This window comes from Phocoena phocoena, chromosome 9 (assembly GCF_963924675.1).
Source record: "Phocoena phocoena chromosome 9, mPhoPho1.1, whole genome shotgun sequence".
In the NCBI taxonomy this organism is placed as follows: domain Eukaryota; kingdom Metazoa; phylum Chordata; class Mammalia; order Artiodactyla; family Phocoenidae; genus Phocoena; species Phocoena phocoena.
Genome location: NC_089227.1, coordinates 64,723,701 through 64,750,514, shown reverse-complemented (window position 1 = coordinate 64,750,514; position 26,814 = coordinate 64,723,701). Strand labels below are relative to the sequence as shown.

General features: G+C 50.5%; 1 protein-coding gene across 1 annotated transcript in view; it reads right to left on the bottom strand.

Annotated features, from left to right (window-relative positions):
- Window positions 1–253: 253 nt before the first annotated feature.
- Window positions 254–26,814, bottom strand: part of EEPD1 (endonuclease/exonuclease/phosphatase family domain containing 1) — a 117,220-nt gene continuing 90,659 nt past the window's right edge. Inside the window, exons 4-8 of the mRNA XM_065884129.1 lie at window positions 13,258–13,368; window positions 9,695–9,829; window positions 7,427–7,565; window positions 2,883–3,077; window positions 254–954 (exon numbers count right to left, since the gene is read on the bottom strand). Of these exons, the coding sequence (XP_065740201.1) occupies window positions 755–954; window positions 2,883–3,077; window positions 7,427–7,565; window positions 9,695–9,829; window positions 13,258–13,368 (780 nt within the window). The 3' untranslated portion in view covers window positions 254–754. The remainder of the gene's footprint in view (window positions 955–2,882; window positions 3,078–7,426; window positions 7,566–9,694; window positions 9,830–13,257; window positions 13,369–26,814) is intronic.

Sequence of the window (26,814 nt, the reverse complement as noted above, 5' to 3'; positions counted from 1 at the left end):
CCAGCAAAGGGCTCAGAGGATGAAGCACGGGATGGGAGGGAGGAGACGATCTAAAGATTTTACAGAGGTCTCGGGGGGTCAATGAGGGTGTGACGGGTGCGTCTGCGTGATCTCAAGGCGGGGATGTAAAAGGAGCTCCCGGGGTTCATCATGTTCAGGGCCCTGCAGGCCACAGCCCCCCCAGAGGCGTCAGAAGGGGGCACAAAACACACACAGCAGGGGACCCACCCCCAGGCCCTCACTGAGGCCAGGCAGGTTCATCTCTGTTTATTTTTTCAAAACAAAACTAAAAATCATCACTCAAAACATTTGAGGAGAGTGCTCAAGTTAAAAGCTTCATGGAATTTGCAGCCAGCACATCGCAGACTGGTGGTCAGAAACGGGAGCTCCCGGCGTCGCCCGGACAGGTCTCCGTCTCTGCCTGCAGCCGCCACTGCTGTTCCCTTCGAGCTGAGGTCCAGGCAGCGGGGGCCAGCCCAGGGCAGCGGCTGAGGTTGGCAGCATCCGCAGGTCAGGGGCTTTCCAGTTCTCCACGGGCTTCTGATTTGACCATCCAGCACCTTGAGGGCCCGACGTGCTCCCTCTCCCATGAGAGTCCAAAAGCATCTGCAAGGAAGGCAGGCGGATCAAGGCCCGGGCCCTGGCACTGTCAGAACGAGGACGAAAGGGCAGGCAGTTCGGGATCTGCATCTTCACCGGGAAGGGCAAACTCGTCGCCCCCGGGGTCAGGGGGTGGAAAACTGATTTGCTGTCATCATCGCTCGTGCTTAATGTTGGCTTCACTTCGCTCCAGGGTGACCCCGTTGCCATTCCGAGGGCCTTCCTTCCTGTTCCAGTCCTTCTCCGTGTAAAACTCGCCGAGCACGGGGCAGTGTTCAGAAGCCACTCCGCCCCAGGACCAGTTATCTGGAATCCAAGGGTTCGTGAGGCCTTCTCTCAGTACAGCCCAGTGGCCTGGAGGCAGAGGGAAGACAGACCCAGAAATCAGGATGGGGGACAGGGTGGAGGTCACAGGCTGGCGGTTGGAGGCCAGTGCTGTATGTCTGCAAACCTGACAAGACCCCTCAAGTCAGCCGGCTTGTCTGTGCAAACGAGCTGTTTCAGCCCATTGGATGTGCCAGACAAGTGAGGGTTTACCGTGTAGGCCCTGAAACTACCCCGGGTCCAGGCCTCCTGCCCAGTCACACACCCGTCGACCTACGTGTGGTGGCCCCCGCCTCACTATGCACCATTTCTAATCTGACCAGCAAGGCTAAGTGTTTGATACAGGGACACATGCCCTGCAAAGATGTCTAAAGCGAAGTGAAGGTCCTATTTCACAAAGCAAAGACACTGGGGCAGGGGGGCGGGGGCGTGGGGAGGAAGTTCTACAAAAAGAGCAAAGAAGAGAAAGTTACAGAAGTTTATGAGAAAGTAAAGGTATCTTTAAAGTCAAGATTTAGAAATATATGAAGCAGGAGGCACGTTTAAGAAACAATGAGGGCTTCCCTGGTGGTGCAGTGGTTGAGAGTCTGCCTGCTGATGCGGGGGACATGGGTTCGTGCCCCGGTCCGGGAAGATCCCACATGCCGCAGAGCGGCTGGGCCTGTGAGCCGTGGCCGCTGAGCCTGCGCATCCGGAGCCTGTGCTCCGCAACGGGAGAGGCCACGGCAGTGAGAGGCCCGCGTACCGCAAAAAAAAAAAAAAAAAAAAAAAAGAAACAATGAAATAGTCACAAAAGCAAGGACAGAGCAATTACAAGCACTGGCACGGCCCTCATGAGAACCGTCGCGGATAATTAAGTGCATCCAGACCTGGGCTCTGGTGTGAGCTGTGCCTGCCCAGGTGACAGTTCCATGATGGTGGCAACTCCTCCCTGCACCTCGGTTTCTACAACTTAAGAGCAGGGGATAGATGAGACGATCTCTACCTTCCTCCCGGCCCCTGCGCTCTCGGGCGCTCCAGTTCCCTTGGTGACAGCACTGCCCTCCCACCGGGCCCCATGGCAGCCTGCCAATGGCCTTGGTCTGGCCGGCAGTGCGTTTCTGCAAATTGCACCTTGCCTAGTTTGATGGCGGTCACTCCCTCTGAGACCCGCTTTCTTCGTCCTTTGGATTCTCCCATGACACAGTCCAACAGGAAATTCTAGTCCTGAGGATCTAAGTCTTGGCGGCACGTTGGGGTCTCACAGTGGGACCTCAGCGTTGGTACCTAAGAACTTTTTTAACGTCTCACTGAAGTATAGTCTGCATCCACTGGTGCTTAGCAAAGCTTCCAGGTAGAACCGAGAACAACCGTTCTTGTCCTTCACCAAAAGACCTGCTGCTTCCATATTTCTGTTTATGACTGTTTCATGACCCCAAGTCTGTTCAGCGAGTGACTGGTTTGGGGGGGGAGTGCTTTTCAGTGCTGAGATTACCCACCACACCCTGGTCCTGGTGGAGTCCTGTCTAAAGAACTTTTCCATCCTATCGTGATGCCAGGTGACATGTCAGCTCACCTCCAACTGCTGCTCCTCAGGCCACAACACAGCGCCTGAACGTGACAGGGCTTGAGGAGTGTTTGCTGAAGGGGCTAAGTGTCCTTAAAATTAGCCTAAGGTATGGTATCAGCTCATCTTGGAATTGGGGGATGCCGCCAGTCCAGAACAAGGTTTGCCCAAGACACACTTGCTTTGGCCCTGCTGCCGACCAGTGAATGCCTTTTATTATTTTTCACACCCCCTTCACTCTTAAAAGTGGCTCTGTTTGAATGATAATTATACAGCCACCTAAGCAATAACCTGATAAAGGCCCACAGAGGAGGGAAGGTCACTCCTGGCTCTTGCTGAAACCAGATAATCCAGAACTGTCAGCTCAGACAGGCGATCCTCACTCTGTTTCCGAACAGCACTTGGGCTTTACCTGTGAAAACCTTCTTTAAGCTTTTACTGATCCAGATGTTGTCCAGAGTCTTCGAGCCTTGAGGATTCTTGGTGCTGATGTTGGTAAAGGTGTGTGCGGGGACCAGGTGGTGGAATTTTTCTTTCCTCAAGATATCATAGTCGCTGCTGTCTGGCCCCTGGCCGAAATCTCCTAAAACTATCACCTCTTTTTCGCCTGGAAGTGGAAGAAAGAAATTCAGGGATGTAAGAGGTGGTGGGAAGTCAACACAACACGGACCACAACTCATTTAAGTAGGATCATGACTCTCTGAATTGACTCTCCAGGGTTAGGACTGTGGCGTGGTTCTTATTCTCCCAATTTTTCCAAATTCCTTGTCCAACAACCCCCGCCCCCCAAACTTTAGGAGTAGGTTAGTGACACATTTGGAAATGGGGGGCAATGTGATAAGAGAGATCACCTCTGTTCCGGATCATGGGTTCCAAATCTTATAGCACAGAAAGCCCTGAGGGTCTTCCCCAGATATTTAACAAAAGCTCAACAAACATTTATTGAGCACAGAGGGAAGACCAGGTGAAGACACAGGGAGAGGACAGCCATCTACAAGCCAAGGAGAAGCCTCAGGAGAAACCAACCCTGCCAGCACCTTGATCATGGACTTTCCAGCCTCCAGAACTGTGAGAAAATAAATGTCTGTTGTTTATGCCACCCAGCCTGTGGTATTTTGTTAGGGCAGCCCTAGCACACTAATACAGGGCCAAAGTGGAAAGCTTTTATCTTTCAGTATTTTCAACATTTCTCTCATAGTTTGATTTACTAGAATAAGTGGGATATTTATGAAGTATTTTCCAAAGTGAGGAGACACTCAGAAAGGACAGTGGGCCCCAGCTAGGCTCCCTGGGATTCCCATCCACTGCCTCACTGTCACTTCCTGTCTCGAGATTCCCTTCCGGGGAGCCACGCTGTCACAGGGAGTGGCGTTTCTGTTGCACCTTGTAAGGAAAGCTTTAAGCAAAGCAATTAATAAACTAGGGCCAAATGCATCCGAGACGCTCAGCAAAATCTTCCTGGACACGAATTATGTTGCAATAATAATGGCTAAAGAAATCTAAAGTGAAACAACAGAAGCCACCAGCAGAGGGCACTCGCGCACCGCACATGACGCCCTCCTCCAGGGGACGTGACGGACAGCAGAGGACGGGAGCAAGGCCTTCCTGCTACCGTTGTGTGACCAACAGAGAGGTAACTGTACCCCTCAAGCTAGATCGTAACAACCTTGGCACCCAAAGCAGGGCGAGCCCAACCAAGCTGTCTTGAGAAATCGGTGCCAACTTCCAACAGGAAAGCCAACTTGAGAATAATACAAGTAACGACTCATATGTGGCTAGTGTTAAGGACCCTGCACTGAGCCCTCACCGTGTGCCGGGCCCTCTTGCAGGTAAGAAGCCGAGGCTCTGAGAGGTGGAAGGGCTTGCCCAAAGTCACCGAGCTAGCCCTCAAATCCAGGGCTCTTTACAAAGAGCTAGGATGGAAAAGCCCCACACATCTGGAACAGAGCCTGCTGCCTGGCGGACGAGCGGTCAACACGCAGGAGAGAAATGGTGAACGAAGCACGAGGAAAACCGCAGAATTAAGGTGCAGTGTTTTTGAAAAGGAACGAAGAGAAAGATGCTACCTTTATTGACTATCAAGGAAAACTGAAGTTAGGAAAGGCTGAGGCAGAAGGTTCCCCATATAATGAGAGAGGTTTTCATTGGGATGCAGACCTGAAAAATTCGGGCCAAAAAAAGACAATTCTGAAACCAGGATAGATGCTGGTGTCCTGGGTCAATAAACCCAGCTCTGTGTAACTTCAGGAATGAAAATAATGGCTCTTTTTGAACCGGCAGGTCCAGTTTCTTACAACTCACCTTCTTTTGGTTAAAGTGGTTTGGCAATGACATCGAGACAGCCCTTGCCTCTAAGAATCCACAGGTGTGCAGGTACCTGATCTCTCCCAGGGAGCTGTGCGCCAGGGTGGGCTCTTGAGTCATTCTCTTAGTTTCCAGGAGTGAAGGGAGAATGCCTGGGGCTGACTTCCTCAGAGACCCTAGATTTACAAGATGCCAGCGACAATAGCAGGAGCCGGTCCCCAGCGGAAGAAGGTCTTACCCAGATGTCAAGCATGACTTTGCCCTGTTTCACTCTTGCTGAGTTCACAGAACAGGCCCCGTGGGGTCTGAAAGAAGAAACTTCCATCCGAGGATGGGCACTCCACCCCCCGTCCCTGCTGACTCCAACCGGAGTGCACGTTCCAGACAAAGGCAGAAAGGCCCAGAGTTTGCTAATCAAATCGGCTCTGCTTACTCTGATAGAAAGAAGCCTGTGGAATAAAGGCTTAGTCTCTGTTTTAGCTGAGCCACCTCTGCTCATCGATTTACCCTTGTTGCCCCTTGGGCAGGCTGCAGCACTTCCTGAATCCTCGGCTCTGCCGTGTTCACAGCAAACTGGATGTTAGCTACAAGCAGGGGGACACGGGGACATAAGTCACTGTCCTTACATGGGCATGTCAAGGCCTAGCCAGGCTGTGGGTCAACAGTCCCCTGGCAACTTGCAACAATACCCTGCCTGGGTTTTCTGACAAAACCTGATCCCTGCCCGGATATCAGAAAAAACAGTGAGGGCCTAAGGTTATCAGAGAAGTTAGGAACTGGCATCTTTCCTTTCTGCTTCCATGTAAAGAAAAGGAAAAGCTTGAGATCAAGAACAATAGAAATGTCCACAGATTTAAAAGCTATCAAGTCATCCTTTTTAATAGGTTAGAAAGTAGCTGTAGAGGAAAAGCTTGAGATCAAGAATAGAAACGTCCACAGATTTAAAAGCTATCAAGTCATCCTTTTTAGTAGGTTAGAAAGTAGCTGTAGGTGAACAATTTCTCACATAGCTGCTCCTTGGATGAAGTATCTCAACTGAAACATCTTTCCGACTTTTTTTTAGCCCAAAGACTCATAATTTAAGGAGAACGCTGGTCACAGCACATCCTGGTTCGAGATGTAAGCTGCCCATCAGTGTTATCAGTGTTCATAACAGCATTATTTACAACAGCCAAAAGATGGAAAGAGCCCAAGTGTCCACTGACCGACAAATGGAATAGTCTTTGGCCCTAAAAAGAATTCTGACATATACTACAAGCCATGAAGACATAATGTCAGTGAAATAAACCAGCCGTAAAAGGACAAATATTGTAAGATTCCACTGACATGAGATACCTAGAGCGGTCAGGCTCATAGAAAACAGAAGGTAGAAAGGTGGCTGTCAGGGTCTGGGAGGAAAGGGAGAATGGGGAGTTCGTGTTTAATGGGTACAGAGTTTCAGTTCGGGAAGATAAAAAAAGTTCTACAGATGGATGGTGGTGATGGTTATAAAACAATGTCAAGGTACTTAATACCACTGACTCATCCACTTAAAAACGGTGAAGATGGTAAATTTCATGTTACGTATATTTTACCATGATAAAAATCTTTTCAAAGTGTAAATGTGTAGTTTGACTGAGTTATTTTTGTAGCCAAATCTTCAAAAATCACCTTTTGGGGGGTGCCAGTTCAACAAGGGAAAACAAGGCTTAGCGACTGAGGGAATATTGGTCAAGACTCTAGAATATGGGAGAGAACTGCAGGCCTCCAGCTGTGAACCCTCACCTGGAGAAACTCAGTGCTCTGAAAAGCCAAGCCCAACAGAGCACACCCCAGTCTTTACAGCCGTGTCAACTTTTCCTTCTGGGAAACCACGCACAGAAAACCTTCTGTGTTACTGGGGCAGGAGCCTGGAAAGCAGAGTGCCCCACCTTTCTTCTGAAGTTCTGTTCTTTTCAATGTTTTCTTAATCCCTCTGGCATTTCTGTGAGTCAACTCATGTCCGCTGAGCCCCTGCTATGTGCTGGGTCCTCCCTCAGACGGTTACCACGCCCCTGGGCGCCCTGTGAGGTTAGCACTGTCAGCCCCCACCAGATGGGGCTTGAAGGGTGGTGACTTGTCAGATGTCCTACAGCTGTCCTACAGCTGAAAGAGCTAAGATTAAAATCCAGCTTTTCTGTCGGCTTCAGGGCTCCTTTAACAAGGTCGGCACCCCACCAGGGAGAAAAATTCAACTTACGGCTCGTCAGGACTTTCCCACTCCCCTTGTCACCAACTGTCTTTCACAAGAAGAGCAGGTGCAGATCTGCAGGAAGGACCACCACGGGGGCACACCCGGGGCAGCGGAGCCCACGATGGGTGTCACAGGGGAGGGTACCATCACTTAGTTTTTTCCCCCCTAATCCTTTCCATCAAAGAGAGGCTGGAGAGCCACAAAACCAACACCGTGGAACCCGCACGCTAGACCCAGACAAAGCTGTCAGCATGCCCGGGGCAGCCGGGCTCCCCAGGATTCAGGCGGTGTGGTGGTTTCCCATGCATTACTCAGCATGCATCGCCACCTACAGGACGGCCAGCCTAAGGGAGGGGAGAGATGCTCCGAAGAGGTGACCCCCGCCTGCCCTGCAGAAGTGGGGGCTGCTGACCCAGCCGCAGAGAAAGACAGTTTCCTACCTTTCAGGGTTTCCTGCAAGGTCTGCACGAAGCTAGCCCAGCAGTGGCTGCCACTGTGACTCTTGCTTGGGTTCTCACCCCCTGGGACGGTCAGGGCTGCCAGGTGAAGGTTCACCAGGGTCAAGTCATGACTTCCCACCTGGGCAACAGGAAACAAAGCATCAGGGACAGGCGGAGATGTTCTTCCTGCTTGTACCCATTACCTCCGCCCCATGAATAGCTTCCTGCACAACACCGACAATGGGAAACGCATACAAGGCCAGCACCCGCTGGAGAGAAGGCAAGGCGGCCACCAGAAGAGTCTTCTGAGGCCCCTGCAGGACCGAGACCTGTCTTGTCCTATCGGTGTACCCCTTACATTTCACCCCCTACTCCTCCCTAGGGCCTGGAAAATTGGGCACATCTAGAAATGTCAAATTTTTGTAGCTTTTTCCTTCTGAGCAGCTATGAGAGAGGAAGAGGCAGCTCTAGTAGCTGGTTAGCAGCTTCGTTAACAAAGACCTGGGGCTCTTCCCCACAAGGCCAGCCCGCCACCCCCTGCCAGGACCCACTGCCGGGCCCTACCGCCTTCGCCCCGTCCCCCTCCCCCACGTGTTCTCTTTCCTCCAGAGACCACTGCGCCCTGAGGCTTACTTTCACCTGATTTCAAACATGTGAAGAACGAAAGCTGCCCGAACCCTGGCGGCACACAGGCTATGCCCATCCTGTGTTCCCAGGGCAGGTGAGGAAGCGCAAAGTCGGGGTCGGTCTCCCAAGCACCGCAGCACTGCTCAGCTGCTCTGAGTTTGGCAACCCCGCCCTGTTTGTCATGGCAACAAACACCAAACCCTACCAGGAATTGGAGGTGCAGAGGGAGCCCCCGGGAAGTGGAGGCTACCAGTTTCGTCTTACAGATGTGACCCCAGTTTGCCAGGGCCAGTGCCCAGCTGGGAGAGCTCCCGCTGCAGCTGTGGCTCTGACCCCGGGGGAACCACCATAAGGCCGTGGGCGGGGAAAACCTGCCTGGAGAGAGAAGCCACATCTCTGTCCCTACAACTTGCCTGGCCTAGGATGAGACACAAAGTAGAGGAGGCTACGTGCCTGTCTAGGGGATCGCTTCATTTAGAGGATCTGGGCCAGTAATTCGTGATCTCAAAGCATTTCTCATTGGCCGTTAAAAACAGCCTGCCCCCTAGAGACACTGGCTGGTTCTGCCTGTTGCCTTGCTTGGCCAAAGCCAGGACAGTCACTCTACATAGAAAAGGGACCCAAGGAAGACAGGGGCACAGACACCCCCGGGCGTGTGCGTGCACACGGAACGCCAGCATCTCTGCAACCACGGGTGCGAGGTGGGAGGAGCCTGGGCTAGACCTCAACCAGAGTCACCACAGCCCCCAGCATATGGGCTGCCCCAGCCCCGTGCCACCAGGGAGAGACCGTGCTGAGGTCTGTGGCAACTCTCAGGCTCCAGAACTGCTCTGGAGCATAGAGAACCCAGACATCCTGCAGGCGGCTTGCTGGGGACCACTCCTGCCTGACCCTGTCACTTCACGGGGTTAAGGCCAGCTGCTGACTTGGTGATCTGTTTAGGCTGCTGCCTTCTCCTCCTTCCTGCTGCCCAGCTTCTGACTGTTTGCTGTGCCTTAATACTTCCCAGAGGCGTCCAGGGCAACCGAAGAGGCAGCTCAGTCTGCTTGCTGCTCCCGGCTCTGGTGAGACAGGGCTCACCTGGAGGTGTCAGTTACAGGGCTGCCCTCACCCCACCGCCCAGAAGCTTCTTCTGAGCTCCTTCCAAACCCAAATGACCTCTCGAGGGTCCCCCCTCTCCCTGGTAAGGGAAGGGGGGTCCTCAGAGCAGTTCTGCTGCCCTCTAATCCGGCAATTCCCAAAGGCCCAGCATCCTTAATCAGCGCAGGGAGAACGGAAGAAGCACTGCAGGTGCTTTTGAAAACCGGACATTCTGTGTGTCTGGGGCAGGGTCCAGGAAACCCTGATTTTAAGAAAATCTCTCCAGGTGACTCTGCTGTTCATCAGGTTTGAAAGGCAACCACCTGATCTCCTTCCTGCCCAGATGTCAAAGTTACCAGAGCTATAGTCCCCCCAAATCCCTTTCATTCCTGCTCTGGATGAGTTCCCAGCCAAGGGAACCCCAAGAGTGCATGCTGACCCAGCCCTGAGAGAGAAGAAAACCAAAGCAAAAAGATGAGCTTCTCTGGCTCCCAGTTCAAAGGGGGACTTTTTTCCTTTTTAGAAGGAGTGGCCCTTCACGGCAACACGAGTAAGCGGTACCTTGAACCTCACGAGGTACGGGCTGGGGCCTGCGGGCTTCCCGTGCCCATTGCCAGGCGAGCTCTCCTGCCAGGTGGCATCTCTCAGTTCCACCCCAGCCGCGGTGTCCCACAGGAACCCTGCAAACCCAGCGCCCTGCGGGAGAAGACGAGGCGTTAGTGTGCAGAGGGGTCTGTCTGGTGGCGGGGCTCAGCCCCGAGCTGGGAAAGCGGCAGGAGAGGCCAGGAGGAGACGAGGGGGGAAGCAGCAGGCTCTACACCGGGTCCTGGGGTTACCTGCCCAAGGCCTGTTTCTGAGACAAAAGCACAACCAAAAGCCACGGCATGTTCCTCCCTGTTCCCCCACCAAATTTCCCAGACTGGCGATTTCAGAGAGTTGCACATACAGCCGGGATGCCGGGGCTCTACTTTTGGGGGGATTGGGGGCAGCCCAGACTAGGCATGGAGTTATCTTTTTTGTTTCTTTTTTTTTTTTTTTTTTTTTTTTGCGGTACGCGGGCCTCTCACTGCCGTGGCCTCTCCCGTTGCGGAGCACAGGCTCTGGACGCGCAGGCTCAGCGGCCATGGCTCACGGGCCCAGCCACTCCGCGGCATGTGGGATCTTCCCAGACCAGGGCTCGAACCCGTGTGCCCTGCATCGGCAGGCGGACTCTCAACCACTGCGCCACCAGGGAAGACCCCTGGGGTTACCTTTTTAATCATCGCCTCCCATGAGGTAGCCACTCACACGCCCATCTGTCAGATGAAGACTCAGCTGCTCAGAGAGGTTAAGTAACTCCCCCGAAACCCCACAGCTGGTAAATGGCAATGCTGAGGGTCAAATATAAGACTCCAAGGGGTGGTTTTGCTTACTGATTAGTTGCTGCTGATAACAACTGGCACCTAGCAGAAGCTCAATAAATATTTGCTGGATGAAGAGACGTCAGGGCTACCAGTCCCAGTGGTTTAGAACTGGTCAAAGACCCTCCTCAGGCTTGCGGGGCTGCACACAGGGGTGTGAAGCCCCGGTGCAAGGCACTGAGAAGGTCGGTGAGTGGGGCGGATGGATGGGGGTGGTGTCGTCAGGGTCAAGGGCTTGGGGCTAAATAAACCCCTGCACCTCTGACCATCAGAGGGGCCGCTCTGAACCTGTCTGCTTTGTGCTGCTGTCACCAGGTGGCTTGTGGAAAGAGAAAAGATCCCCCTGCCCCGATCCCAGCTGCTGGAGGCTCTGCTGCCCGGGTGGGGTCAGCAGTGCCATCCGAGGGGCCGGCGATGCTCTTGCGAAAGGAGAACTAGTCAGAACTAGTCACATCCTGAGTGGCCTCTGCTGAGTCCTCAAGTTCAGCTCAGGTCCCAGCCACACGTGTGCTGAAGAGGGGGAAGGAAGGAACAGTGTCCTGTGTGCCGTGCATGTTTCTATTTTTAAATGACTGACCTGCCCACCCCAGTGAACGAGTGCTAGTTTAAGAGTGAGAAGACCTGGGTCTCTTCCCCTCGAATCACTTAGCCCTGGGACCTCGGGGAGCCACTCTGTTTTTCTAAACCTGTTTCCTCAGGGGTAAAGTGAGGGAAATGTATTTGCCCAGTCGGCTTCAGGGGGCTGTCCCCCCATTTACTGTTTCCCAAGCAGTGGTGCCAGAGTAACCTCCCTAAAGTACTGCTCAGGTCCCCTTCTGCTTAAAATCCTTCAGTGGCTCCACTGCCCACTGCCCTCTGGGCCCTCCGGGTGGGCACCTCCCTGCTCAGTGCTGCCTTTCATGCCTGTTCACCTGTGTTCCCAGCAAGACTGGGCCTTTCTGGCCTCACAAGGCTGTGCAGGCTACGCTTTCCACTGCTGGTTCCTTATACCCTCGGCAACAACTGGCTAAACTGGACCAGCTGCAGCCTGCGACGGGTACCAGCTCCCAGTACACCTGCCTGCCGCCTAATGTGTGCCCTGCCAGGCGCTGGCTTATGTCTGTTAATCAAGCATTCTGTGCACATTATCTTGTAAAATCCTACAGTCACCCTGTGAGTTGAGGGAGGGGCTGCTGCTCCCATTTTACAGATGAAGGAATTAAGGCTGAGAGATCTGAGTGGCAGCCACACGCTGTTCTCCAATGGCCTTGACACCTGACCTGGAGTAGGGTTACCTGGGCTGTCCCTCCGACAGGCTCCATCAGGCTCAGCCAAGCCCCTGGGCAGGGCTGGGTCACTGGGTCTATTTTTCTCACCGTGAATATCTGGCATATAACATAGTGCCTGGCACACAGTAACCTTTTTAACGATTTGCTGAACAGATGAAAAAAGAGTGTTAAATGGACTGTAAGAGCCCTGTGAACCTACATATTTGTGTAAAGTGCTATTTTTAAAAAAGCGGGCTTCCCTGGTGGCGCGATGGTTGAGAGTCCGCCTGCCGATGCAGCGGACATGGGTTTGTGCCCCGGTTCGGGAAGGTCCCACATGCCGCGGAGCGGCTGGGCCCGTGAGCCATGGTCGCTGAGCCTGCGCGTCCGGAGCCTGTGCTCCGCAACGGGAGAGGCCACAACAGTGAAAGGCCCGCGTACCGCAAAAAAAAAAAAAAAAAAAAAAAAGCAAGGTGGTATTAGAACTATTTCTACATGGACTGAGAAGGGACAGCTATGAGCTGGAGTGGTAAAGACCAGATACCTTCCAATTTGGCTGTATTTCCAGCCTCCTTGTGAATGTACACTGCCTGTTACCTGCAGGAACCACTTACACCCCAAAACCCAGAGAAGTAAGATTTACATCACACTTTAAAGTAGTAGCTAAAAAGAGAGCTTATTGTCAAGAAGTGACTGGATAGTTTTAATCCAGTGAACAGTTATAAGTTAAAAGCCCCAAATCTCAACTGTCACTCAGATGAGTACAATTTATGTGTGTTTGTAAGCACATTAGGTATCCTAGAGATAAAAACTATAACATCTGCATTTATGGGAAAATTATGTAATGATATACTCCACTCATAATTAAGTATCAGGAGCCTTTTTTAAAAAATCTAAAACTCCACTGATATTGAATATTTCCAGTGAGTAAAAACTGCTCTTGAATATCATAGGTAGGAATGAAAATGTATACATTACAGAGATTTACCCAAACCCTACGGGCAACACTAACGAAAGAAAATTCAAAATTACAATCTGCTGAAATCTTCCACAGAGCATTTCCATACGCACAATTCCTACCACTGAAAGCAAACACTTCACGTATGAATTAAGTGAATCTGAAGTTTTCAGTCAATGAACAATGGGCTCTCCACAAACTTGGCAGAAGCTAGAACTGTGGAGGAGGGATTAGGAGCACAAAGGACAGAAATGCCCCATTTGCTGCCTTGGCTCCAGACAGGATTTCTCCTTTCCTCCCAACACCCAAACTCCCATTTCCGAATGGGCGGCAGTGCATTCCTGATCCAAACAGGAAAGGAGAACCAGGGCATTTTGAAACAAATGGCCCAGAGCTAAAAAATGGGCAGAAATACAAAATTACATCAACGATGTTGGCAAAGGAAAATGATTTTAAATGTCTGTGATCAGGGGAAAAGAAAATGGAAAGGAAAGCCCAGTTCTGCAGATGAGGGCGTACCTTCTGGAGCTGAGTCGTGGGCTTCTCCGAAACAACGGCCTTCCAGCATCCTCGGGGCCCCTTCCACTTGCGGATGTTGGGCAGGATTGGCTGGTTTAGCTCCGTACAGAACTGTAAAGACAGAGCACAAGTCAGTATGTGTTCCCGCCTAAAGCTGTTCCCGCTGCAGGCGGCCCGAGGAGCCAGAAAATGTGTGATCCTGACTCATCCGCCCGATTCAGACACTTGTCAGACTTCAGCCCTGTGTTCTCAGAAACCAGGGTTTGCGAAGACCCGGATGGCAAAACAAGTGCCACAAATTAAAAAGCAAACTGTCTACCCGTGAAATACATAATTATCACTGGGGGACTCTTAGCTCACAGCAATCGATTCTCTTTGTAGCATTTTACCACAAATAGTTCAAAACAAGTTGTCAGAATCCTTTTAGTCCCTGTAAAACCAGTGGTTAAGGTCCCAGAAGGGTCTAGATGGGTATCAAATGAAGAGGAAAAAAGATGAATACATGGTGTCTTGTCTTCCCACCGCTTATATTAGAGGCGCAAAAACTGACCCCCAGAACGTAGTCAATAGTGAAATAACTTTGTATGGTGGCAAATGGTAACTAGACTTAATGTAATGGTCGTTTCATAAGGTATAAACATGTCAAATCACTATGTTGTATATCTGAGACTAATACAATATTGTAAGTCAATTATACTTCAATTAAAAAAACACCAACTGACCCCCCCACCACCACCTTCACCGTGCACCACTACATCGTTCACCTTGGTTTTCCTCTGAGAAGAAAGCCCTCCTGCCGTGGATGGTAACTACGCCCCATGTGTGTTTGTAGAGTGAGCTTCTTTTTGTTTATGTGTGTTCCACCAGTAGAGTACCGTAAGGCGACTTTATCATCAAGGCAAAATAAAATTGCACAGGCAAAGTAAAATGAGGGGTTGAAAAACCACAGGCTTCAGAGTATGTGGACCGGTTCCTCTAACTCATGACTCAAACACAACCCCATCTCTTAGGGCTGGTTCTTTTGAGGCGGCCCCAGAATTTGTCAGATTTGGACTCATCTCATTTGAGATTCTCTGACAGTTGGTACTGCCCCTTCCCGGTGACACCCTCCTGTCCCTTTGCTTCAGGACCTTGGACCACCCCACTCATCTCTTTCTCTGCCCACCCTACAAGCCAATCTCTTGGCTCCCTTCTGGAGGCATCTCTGCTATCTCGCAGCTGCCCTGGACGAATCTCACTCAGCCCCACAGCTTCAGCTTATACCTCTATCCCAAAGGCCCCCAAATCTGTACCTGCAGCTCAGATTCCTCTCTTGAGTTTTGAATTGTATTTCAACTTCCTTTTTAACATTCCCATCTGAACGTTTCCATAGAAGCACACACCCAGCAGGTCCCAAAGGAACATGCCGTTCCCCACCCCCCACATGCCCATCTCAGTTTCTGGCATTTGCATCCTTCCAGCTGCTCTGCCTCTTCTCTCTCCTCCCACATGCCAGTGCTCACCAGGCCCCACCCTGCGTCACGTGTGTCTGGAGTGTCCTCTTTCTGTTCTCCAGCACCACTGCTGTGGCCTGTTTTCAGAACCCATTTTCTCTCACCTGGGTCACTGGTGTAGCTTGTAGAGGTCTCCCTGCCTCTCTGTCATTCGATCACCTACCATCCGTCCACCGGGTAACCTGTGATGGCTATGCGGACGCACCACCCCTGTGGTTCTCAAAGTGTTGTCTGGGGCCCAGGAACAACAGCATTACCTGGGAACTTGTTAGAAATTCTCTGGCCCCATCCTAGACCTACTGTATCGGAAACTCTAGGGTGAGGCCCGGCGACCTGTGTTTTAACAAGCACTCCAGGTGATTCTGATGCCTGTGAAGGGCTGAGAACCACTGCAGCTGCCACATCCTCCCTAAGCATCCGCCCCAGATTTAGGTGGTGCTGTGGGCACACAGCCATCAGCTGGCAGCCCCCTCTGGGAATGCCTCAGCTGCAGACAGCTGCACTCGTGCCCCTCCTGGGAGGCTCACATCCAATGGCTGAGAGATGCCAGGGTCTAAGGGTCTGCTCTCTGCTCTCCCATTGCTCACGCTGCAAGAGGGAAGACGAGGCATAAGCAAGTACTCAGCCAGTCATTGCCATAGTGACAAGCGCTATGGAGAAAATGAGACCAGGCAAGGATGGAGCCTGCTGGGAGGGCTTCTCTAGACGGTTACTGTTCTAGGAGTCATGCTGCTTTTACAGTTATGTGTTTACGTGTCTACCTCACCCCAGCGGTGGACACCATAAGGGCAGGGACTGTCCCCAAGTCACCTTTATAAAACCCACCTGACACAGAGCATGGCGCCCAGTGACGCTCTGCTGGTGAACCAGGAAACTCCAAGGAAGACCACAGTCCTCAAATCCATGTATGATAAACAAAAGGAGGAATTTCTTCTTGAAGCTAATTATTTACATAATTGCCTCAATTTTAACCTGACTTTGAGTTTGCCTGGGAAGTGTTCTCTCTGGGATTTGGTCATCAGTGACTTTTATCCATTCCTCTTTCAACACTGCCACGGACGGTGTTATTCCCGATGGGGGGCTTTTGCCTCGGATGAATCCCCATGGCCAGATGGTCCTGGCTGGTAGCCATCCTCGGGTAGGAAATGAAGCACTTGGGAAAATGCTGGTGGAATTTATCGACTCTAATTTTAGGGATCCAGCAGGAAATGTACTTCCAGAGGGTCCAATTTCCTGCCAGGGGATCATTTATGGGCTGAGTGCTCATTAGAGCCGAATCCAAGAATCATTAGAAAGGAGAGCAGCTCTCCACTGCCCATCTGGTGCCTCACTGCTCTCCACGCAGGGGGTCCCGAACCTGGCTGCTCGCCCGAATCTCTGAGGATGCACCCTGGGAAGCTCTAGTTTTAAAAAGCCCCCGAGGTGATTAGCCAACCAGCTACACTGGAGAGCCCGGGCTTCTGGGGTCAGGCTGTGCTGGGAAGAGTGATCTGCAGGCAGCCAGAAAGCTCATCTCTCCTGACCCTCACAGGGCCCTCAGACACCTGAAGACAGGTGAATCTCCCATTCACGCCCCAAACGCCAGCCCAGCTTAAACATTCCCGCTGCTGGCAATGCCACTTTGAAGGGAGGGGTCAGAACTGTGAGGAGGTGGCACAGGCTGGCACTACTTTCCATGCACGCCGCTCTCAAAGATGTGCCAGTTAGCCCAAGTGTGATCATCAGTATCCCCTGGGAACCTAAAATGCTACTGGATTAGAGTCTCTGGGTGGGGCCTGGCAATCTGCATTTTAACAGCCCCTCCAGGTGACTCTGACTCAGGTTTAAAGTTGGTGTTATTAAATGAAGGAAAGACATTCTCCTCTTTCTTTGTTTTATATTTGAAAGCCTTTCTGTCACAGGTAAACTCTGGGAGACAAGGAACCATGATTCCTGAACCCTAAGGGCCGCGTACTTTGTACCTCTGAAGTCTCTTGGCCCACAGAATAGATGATTCCTCCCTCTACCCTCTTCTTCAGTATTTCTTATGTTATTAGGGATGAGAAATAATATAAGGGACCAGGGAGAACAGTGTTTACGGCTGAAAGCATTCTATGCTCCAATCTTCATAATCAGCATGAGGTAAGGGGTAGGTATTTTCTTCTATCTCTAGGACTGAAAAAAGTACTGCCAGCTCGTTAACTTAGCTGACTGTCTGCGCTAACAGCTTGCAGCAGGCCTAAGGAGGGGGGCACCTTTAAATTCTTGCTACTCAGAGAGTGGTCCGTGGACCAGTGGCATGAACATCACCTGGGAGTCTGTTAGAAATGCAAGCTCTCAGGCCCATCTCACACCTAGCGCATCGGAATCTGCACTTTCACGGGATCCCACGGTGATTCACAAGCTCGGCAAGCTCTGCACATCCTGCCCCGGAGCGCCTCCTCTTCTGTACACACCACCCCTATTATCCCCCCGACAGTCCACATCCCACCGGTTATTCAGGAGTGAGGTGCAACCCAGAAAGATTACGCCCGAACGTAAGTGAGTTTACGTTCAAGACTGCACAGCTGACAGAGGTTGGGAGTGTGTGTGTGTGTGTGTGTGAACTGAGGTCTGTCTCCTGACCTGCCACCTCCTGGCCAGAACAGGTGAACAGGCGGAGGCGGGCAGGCTGCAAGGGGTGTGGCCAACCGGCCTTTACCCATCCTTAGATCCCATCTCCCAAAAATTTCAAAGGAAAACAAAAGCATCCTCTGAGAGCCCTCAACCTGAACCCGGCCTTAAGCTGATTTTTGGTTTTGTTTTTGTTAAGAACGGCTGGTTCTCAACTTTTCTGCTTCGCCCCCATACCAGAAGGGAGAAATGATACTCATAAGGAAAAGTGGCTCACCAGGGCAGAAAGGGTGGAAATGGAGGGGGAAGGTGAGTGTGACTGGAAAAAAGCCTCCCAGGTAACTGTGATCTACGCAGCCCCAACAGGAGTCCTCCTACCTGCCAGCCATGTTTCTAAAGCCCTATTGTCTGCCTCCGTCAGAATTACTCCGCCTCTTATTTTCAACCGCAGATTTGCCCACCTTACTGAATCAGTATCTCTGAGGTTAGAGCCAAGGTATGCACTTCTGACAAGTTCCCCCAAGCAATTTTTTTTTTTTTTTTTTTTTTTTGCGGTACGCGGGCCTCTCACTGTTGTGGCCTCTCCCGTTGCGGAGCACAGGCTCCGGACGCGCAGGCTCAGCGGCTATGGCTTCACGGGCCCAGCCGCTCCGCGGCATGTGGGATCTTCCCGGACCGGAGCACGAACCCGTGTCCCCTGCATCGGCAGGTGGACTCTCAACCACTGTGTCACCAGGGAAGCCCCCCCAAGCAATTTTAAACCAAAGTTTCAGAAGCTTAGACAACTGTCGCTTTAGAACTCGGCCTTCGCATTTTTAACACCTGTGGTCCGGAAAGACAGCTTTGGTTGTTCAAAGCAAATAAATACCATTTCAGCTCTCCCACCCTGCCCAGTGGAAGCATCTGACCGAGGCCCTTTGCAGATCACCCTGTAGGATAACACATAGAGGGAGCCTGGTCACCGTACAGCAAAAAGCGTGCAACAGATATGTACTGAATGAGTAAATCAAAGGCGTGTCTCTGGGGGAATCCCACCTTATGGCTTCTCTCTCCCAGGATAAGTTACAAGAACCCCCATGGGCTGGACTTGTTTCTCGAGCTTCAGATCAAGTAGGGGTGATGTCACCATCCTTTAACTCCTGTCCCACAACCTGCGCGTCAGATGGCAGAACCTGATCGTCAAGGCCGCGTCCACCCCACCCTTCACCTTGGCAATAAGGTGCCTCGAGACAGACATTTAAACTCCAATCTCCAAGTTGTCCAAGGCACCGGCATTCAGGAATGTCAGGTCCTAAAAGCCAAGATTCCTTTGGCTACACTTAGAATGTGATGCACGTCGGGTCTGCCTGGATCACTGGACTCTGTTCATCTCTGCAGTGACAAAAGGTTCCAAGGCTTGACACAACTGATTTTTGCTTGTGGACCTTTGGACTTTGTTTCTTTCCTTCTACCCTTCCGCCTTCCTGAAATGAATACTCCTTAGTTCATCTGGTCCTGATTGGAAAATAACAATAGGAAAGGTCTTCCAACCTCATTCAGTGGCCTGTCCAGGCACCGCCAAGCTCAGCGGTCCCTTCATCTTCCGCATCCAGTTAAGGTGAAAGGAAACCTGAGGCTCTGTGTGCTGGTTATAAAGACATCCTGCTTAGTGCTGACTGCACAGTCAGCTGGAGACAGAATGTCAGAGTACGGGCAGGCGTTTCCAAAGCAAACTCCAAATGGCTACCCTTATCCCGCTTCCTGGACGGTGGGGGGAGTTGGGGGGTAGGGAGGGTATGTTTTCACTTGGAATCCTCTGGGTCAAATTTCCGGATGAAGTTGCTTCCCTGAGTTGGCTATTTCGCTTGCTTTCCTGATTCTGGAGGTGACTTCTCTTTGAGTCTGGAGGTGAGTTTTCCGCTTGTCAACCACCAATTCCCTCTGTGCACTCAGCTCTTGGAAACAGTGTATTGTGGTGGATGGAGAGGCACAGGTGCCTTAAAAAGATAAACTGCCATCATGAAAGAAAGCAGCCCTGTATTAAGTCAGGCAAGGTCAAAAGACTCAACAGAGCAAATAACACAGACAACATTTTGTGAAATGTTAATAGTAAGCAAGGGCTTATCTTTGCCAGGATGGTCAACCACACCTATGTTATAGCCAACATTAGAAGCCAGCACATCTCTGGGTACCTGGCAGTGATCATGTGGAGAGTGAAACCAAGGAATGGGTAGGGGCACTAAAAACGTCAACACACTCTCAGAAGAACACTGAGCAGTGCAAAAGCCCAATTACGCCTGGAGCAGTATTAATCTTGTTTGGCCTTTGAACTGTAACAAACAAGCTTATTACAAAGTTTTCCGGGCATATTTAGACTTTAAGATGTTGATATTTTGTAAGGCCATATTACCTACAGGGCAGCAATACACTCAAGTTACTTTGCTCTTTCCTACTAAGCGCTAAGTGCCTTAATGGTTCTTAGGCGTCTTAAAGGCCCTGGTCCACCTCTCCCCAGAGCAGGGCACGCACACAAAATGTACCATGGACACAGGGCAAAAGTGAAGAGTCTTTCGCTCGCCTTTCTCCCCCAATCTGTATGGAAGAGAAAGAGATTGTTCCCACAGAGCCAGGATGAGGTGTAGTCACCTTTGCTCAAACGCAAACACAGGAACGTATCCCAAAGGGGAGACAGGTGCAAGGTGGGACAGAGAGCCATGTGATTGGGGCTCCAGGGCCGCTTTTAGCCCCTCACACAACATTGCTGCAGCACTGCTTCTAAAAGCCTTTCCCAGAGGCCCTGGAGTCCATGGAGGGAGAGAGGGAAGCCATTCCTCTGCCCCTTGGGGGCTCACTGAACAACTATCATTTTCTAATATTGAGAGAAAGGACTGGGCTTGTTTCCTTGTAGCTTTGGAAGTGTCCTCAGAGGGCCACTTTCAGGGGCTGGAAGAAGGGGAGCTTGGAGGAGCTCAGGACCCCAGGCACCCCTGGCATTTGACCTCTTTGGGTCTCTATCTCCCCATCTGTAAAGTGAAGGGATGGGAGGAGATGACTCCCCCCCCACCCCCGCACCAAGGGCACTTCCAAGTTCCAACAAAGTATGATTCCAGAACACTAGGAGGAGAGGGTAGAGGAGAGAGGGAAAGGCAGGAGGGTGGGGGGAGAGAAGTATAAAACTGGGAGAGAAAATAGAGGATTCTCAGAAACATTAACACTCCTTTCTCCCTCTTTCTCTGTGATAATCGCCACATGAACTCCATAAAGAAGCTGACTGCGCCACACACAGGGCATTGGGTTAACTTTCCGAAGGCTTTCTCCCCAACGCGGAGAATGGATTCCACTCTTCCAAAAACCAGCATCAGCTTTCCTTAACATGCCCTAAGCCCCATCTGAAGACTCCTTGCTAAAGTGCCTAAAATAAGAGCTTACTTTTAATAGGTAGCAATTCTAACAGGTTAAGTTTGGGTAAAACCAGCAATAGTAAGAAAACATAGGTGGCCAATAATCGCCAGCCAAGTTAGCTTCTGAACCCTGTGAAAATGAGAGAGCCAGAGGCAGGAGGAAGGGCGAGGGAAGGGAACCAGCATTTATTAAGTGGGCAATTTTCACGTATTATCACATTTGATCCTAATGACAATCCTGTGAGGCAGTTAATAATTCTCTCATGTGACACGTGAGGAAAGCAGGGCTCAGAAAGGGAACACGACAAGGTCACCCACTGCCGGAAAGTGGGCCGGGGAGGGTTAAACCTGGGGTAGCCAACTCTACTGGTCCAATGCACTTAACTCAGGAGAGAAGGCTCAGAAAACACAAATTAAACCAACTGCCCTGCGTGACAATGTGTGTGTGGGTCCTCTGGAGCTAAAAGCTGCACCACCACCGCCCTGCTAATGTCAGTTTCCTCACCGATGCACCAGGCTGCCTGGGTCCTGAAGATGCTGCTCTCCAGGGAAGGTCAACACATCAGACTACAGGCTTCCTCCTGGTAGGGGCCAGGGACCGGTGGGACACACAGCCAAGCGTTTAGAGCTTTATAGGGGAGCCCTTGCCCTAAAAGCTCAGACCCCTGCTTCTCCATCCGTCCGGAGAAGCAATGGGCTTACCGCCCTTTCATCACTCTGCCCGCGAGCCCCAGCTAGGTCGGCTGCAATGAGCACACTCCTCCATAGGGACCCGAGAGGATCCCGCAGGACTGTTCATCCTTGTTTAAACATTCTTATCATGCTGAGGAAGATACAAAGCAACCAAGGAGACATTCCCTCAGCCTCCACAACCAGCTAATCATCAGCTGCTTTTTCAGAGTCAAGGGAAGTAACACCCACATGCCCCCCGTCAGCGGAGCAGCTGCTGGTCCTGGTAGCTTCTCTTCCGTGCTCCCAGGAGTTACTCAGCACATGTTTCCTGAACGAGATGGTTAAAAATAAGCACGGGGGGTGGAGGGGACTTTGCAAAGGCAATTAGATTCTTTTTGCAAGGGCAATTATAAAATGGAGAGTAAGAGGGAGTTGAAGATTCATGGAGATGGAAGGCAGGCTAGGACGGGAAGGGAGAGGGATGCGGGGGGCCTGGGACCCTCCTGTGGGGATTCCACACTCCTATGCTGCCACCGTCCTTGTCACCATCCTCATCATCCCTTGTTTCTGCCCTTCAGGGACATTTCCAAAGGTTCTTCTCTTCGGATGCTAAGACTCTTAATCTGAGATGGGAGTTAAGACTGTGCTAGTAATTTTGGCGTTTTTTCCCCCTTCCCTTTCTTTCTTTCTTTCTTTCGGCTGTGCTGTGTCTTAGTTGCATCATGTGGGATCTTTAGTTGCAGCATGCGGCCGCATGCAGACTCTTAATTGCAGCATGCATGCAGGATTTAGTTCCCTGACCAGGGATCAAACCCAGGCCCCCGGTATTGGGAGGGTGGAGTCTTAACCACTGGACCACCAGGGAAGCTCCTCTCCTTCTCTTTATTATTTTTTAAATTATTTTTTAAAAAAATAAATTTATTTATTTTTGGCTACGCTGGGTCTTTGTTGCTGTGCGCAGGCTTTCTCTAGTTGCAGCGAGGTGTGGCTACTCTTTGTTGCGGTGCGCGGGCTTCTCATTGTGGTGGCTACTCTTTGTTGTGGAGCACAGGCTCTAGGAACGCGGGCTCAGGAGTTGTGGCTCGTGGGCTCCAGAGCGCACGGGCTTAGTTGCTCCACGGCATGTGGGATCTTCCCGGACCAGGGCTCAAACCTGTGTCCCTTGCATTGGCAGTCAGATTCTTAACCACTGCACCACCAGGGAAGTCCCCTCTCCTTCTCTTTAAATTGAGGTTTATGTTCTGGTATCAGTAAACACAAGCTCATTATAGGACAATTTGTAAAGTAAAGAAACAAAGAAAAATTTAAGTAGAATATCATTGTGCAAAGACAACCACTGCTAACATTTTTGGTAGATTCCCTTCTGGGATGTTTCCTATGCATTTTATTAATATATGTATATCTGTTTATTCATAAAGACACACAGTTTTGTTATAACTGTGCCACATTATTACGAACTCTTCCAAACTCACTTCATGCACCATCGAACATGCTATCATATGGACACAATGTGCTATCCCCCTGGTGGTGGATGTTTCGTTGGCTGGGAGGAATTTCTGCTGTTTGGGGGCTCATTTCATTTCAATATAAACATCCTAAAATCACCTACTATGGTAACAATAAAACCTCACCACTCTACCCTATGTGCTCACAATGGTTTCATCCACATGTTTAAAAAAGATCCTAAGTTAAAGTCGTAATGTTTTTGTTTCGTGGCAGCACAGGGGCCTAAAGAGTGAACAACCACAGACATTAAGCGCCCAAAATGTCCCATCAAAAAGGAAGTTAACACTCTTTTTTTACATCTCCGACGACATAAGAGGTGGGAGTCTTCGTAAATAGTTTAGTTTCTTTCATCTGCAGATAAACAATTCTCACTTTTATTTTTTCCCCTCTAGGTTTGTTTTTAAAGTCTCTTTAGAGAATCTGTCCTGATGTCAACCTGTATCTGCTAGGACCGTCAGGTGCGAAGGGCCGGGGGGGATCACAAGCCGGAACTCAGTGGGAATGTCCACTGTTTGCTCTGGAGCCTTAAACAAAGCTGTCCAGACTCGGGACAGGAGCCTCCACTCCTTCAGTGGAGGAGTCCTTTCCACGTTCTCAGAGCTTAAGCAGGTCATGTTCATTAGTTAACGGGGAGGTGAAGAGCGCAGACTCGGGAGAAAAGCTCCCAGGATCCAAACTTTGGCTCTGCCACTTACCAAGAGTTTTGACTTTGGCCAAATGGCTCCCCTGTTCAGGCCTTCCCTCACCTCGGCTGTAACAGGGGATAGCAATCATTCCCGCCTCATGAGTTGGATATTTGTAAGGCGGGGTGCACACGGCCTGGTGCACGGCAAGCCTCCTCCGTGTTCCTGTGGTTGTCATAGAGATTGGGCCCCCCCCCCTCAGCATAGGGCCAAGGACACAGGATCCCCGTCTTCGACTCTCCACACGTGGCAGCACAGTTCCCCAAACGCAGCAGCTGGGGATGTGGGCAGGAGTAGGGGTTGCAGCCGAGTGCCACCACACTGCATGCTGGAAGGCAGAGCCCCTTAAAACTCAGATATGGACGGAGAGATGGAACACGGTAGTGTTAATATTCTTCTCTGGCGAGCACGAGAATGGATTCACCCAATCATTCAATAAAAATGTAACAAGCACTAACCATGTCGGTATCCTGGGCTAGGCTCTGGAGCTCTAACGCCAGCAAAAGAGACATGGTTCCCTGCCCCCCAGAGCTTACAGTCTGGGGATGAGGGGTGTAGGGGTGCCAATGCAGGCACAGTTGTTTATGTTTTTTAAAAGTTACAGTAATTATACTTTCATTGAGGTCATTTTAGTGCCAGGTACTTAACACGCATGAGTTTATTTCATTCTCACAACAGCCTTCTAAGGTAGGTGTTACGTTATTAAGATCCTCACTTGGTGGATGTGAAAATAGAGGCACAGAGAGGTTAATTAACTTGCCTAAGATCACACAGGCAGTAAGGACAGAGCCAGCATTTGAACCCAGGCAGTCTGGCTCCAGAGCCCATGATCTGAGGACAGCTGCCTTCTGTCTCTGTAGCAGCAGTTATGAATCAAATAATCAACCAAACATGCAACTGAACTTGTGCTGCAAAGGAGCGGTTAGGAGCCCGTGGGCAACCATGATGGTGGCAGTGGCGGTGGGGGTGAGTCTGACTTAGTCAGGGAAGGCTTCTCTGAAGAGGTAAGGCTTGCACTGAGAACTCCAGGATAAGAAGGTGTTAATTAGGCAAAGAGGAGAGGGGAGCATTCCAGGCAACAGGGGTAGCATGTGCAAAGGGCCTGTGATGGGGCGGAGCCTGGAGAGTTTGTCGGACAGAAGGTCAGTGTGGCTGCAGCTCAGATGGTGAGGGGCTGAATGGTGCGATGAGCTTAAAGGAATGGTTAGAGACCTGGTCATGCAGCCCTGTGGGCCTGAAAGGAGTTTGTTTCTTACCTTCTGAGCACTTCTAAAATCAATGAAGGGCATGAACAACAGATCTGCATTTTGAAAAGGCTATAGGGTTGCAGTGTAGAGTTAGGATGGAGAAAGGCCAGACCAGGTAAGGAGTGCAGTAAGTGATAAGGGTGGCCTGACTGACAGGAGAGCAGTAGACAGATCTGAGAGATAACTGGGAAATAAGCACAACCTGGATCAAAAGAAAACAAACGCTGCTATGTGAATGTTCCTAGCAGTGCTATTCACAAGAGCCAAAAGACAGAAACAACTCAAATGTCCATCACCTGATGAACAGATAAACAAAACGTGCTATATCCATACTCTGGAACAGTGCTGCACTAACCCCCCCAAACGAGGAACTAATACCTGCTACCTCATGGACGAACCTCGAAAACATTATACTGAGTGAAAAAAAACCGATACAAAAGGCCACAAATTGTATGATTCCATTCACATGAAATGTCCAGAAGAGGCAAATCCAGAAACAAAAAGCAGATAGGCGGTCGCCAGGTGCCAGGGGGAGGGAGGGATGTGGAGTGACCGCTTAACAGGTGCCGGCTCTCCTTTATGGATGATGAAAGTGTCTTGGACTTAGACAGAGGTGACAGGTGTACAGCACTGTGAAGCTACTAAATGCCACTGAATTGTTCACTTTCAAGTGGACTCTTAAAATGATTAATTTTATGGTATGGGATTTTATGTCAATAATTTAAAAAGCGACTTGGGCAATGGACTAGATGTTTAAGATAGAGCAGAGAAACCACTCTTTCACTCAACAAATGCCATGTCCTATTCTAGGTACAGCTGTGAAGTCAGGCTGTCCCTCATGGAGCTCTAGATCAGGTGGGGAGCAGGGAAGCAGGGCCACAGCCCTGGGGAGGCCGCCTCTAGACAACGTTATTCCAGCCTTCTCTCCACATGGTTATATAATGCACCTGGGAGAGACATGCAGAGGCCGGTAATTCTTGGAATATAGGCTCTCTGAAGCTTAAAAAAGACAGTTTTAGGGCAAATAAAATAAACCCCTTGCCCAAATTAGACACTAAACTTGTGAGTAATGCTGGAAACTAATTATTCTAAGTGAGAGCAGGTCTGAAAATAGCAAAGCGTTTTGGAGGACTTTGTGGCTATTTCAGAAGAGCGTAGGAGAGCTGCAGGCAGAGTGAAGTCCCACAAGTTAGAGCAGAAACACTGGGATGGCCATACCACGGCTTGCACCAAACATGCCATTCCATAGATGCTAATGCTTTTACCTCGCTGGAGAAACACGCCAGCAATAAAGGTGGAGGACACAGAGTTTCATTTGGTACTTCCTACTGACACGCTGAACCAAAAACTCGACAGGAAATGTCAACCATACATGTTACAACATTTTACATGTAAAGGAAAAAGGCATCTGCCCCAAGATGATGAGAACATTGCCTAAGACAAACCATGTTGATTTAGCCAACCATAGTTCTTCCTTTTCTAGAGTCCTCTTCCCCCTTTGACATTTTCAGGTAAACAAGCTCAGAGAATGAGTGAGATGGGTATAGATGGAGGAAAGACGGTCTCTAAACCCCAACAAACCATCCCACAGTACAACTGATTACTAAGAGCATTTTTACCCATGAGCAACAGAAAGCGTAGGGACAGGGAGAGAGAAAGCCGACACAAAAGGGTGGGAAACGATTATGTAGGTACTTAAATCCGAAGGAAATAATGGAGGAGCAGAACAAAGCCAGCAGTTCACATCAGCTCCCCAACCCTAACCCTCCCACATGAGCACCCACATATTTTTTTAAAACCCCAGAGAGATATTTTCTCGATCCGTAAACACTGCAGACTAGTTCACTCTTAGACTCACTCTAGACGGCAAGGCTCCAGCACTGCCCATACGTGTTTCTGTGAATAATGCAGAGTTATTTAGGAACTGTCACATTAAACAGAATTAGTACTTATGGACCATTCAGGGAAATTGCTCTGGTTGCCA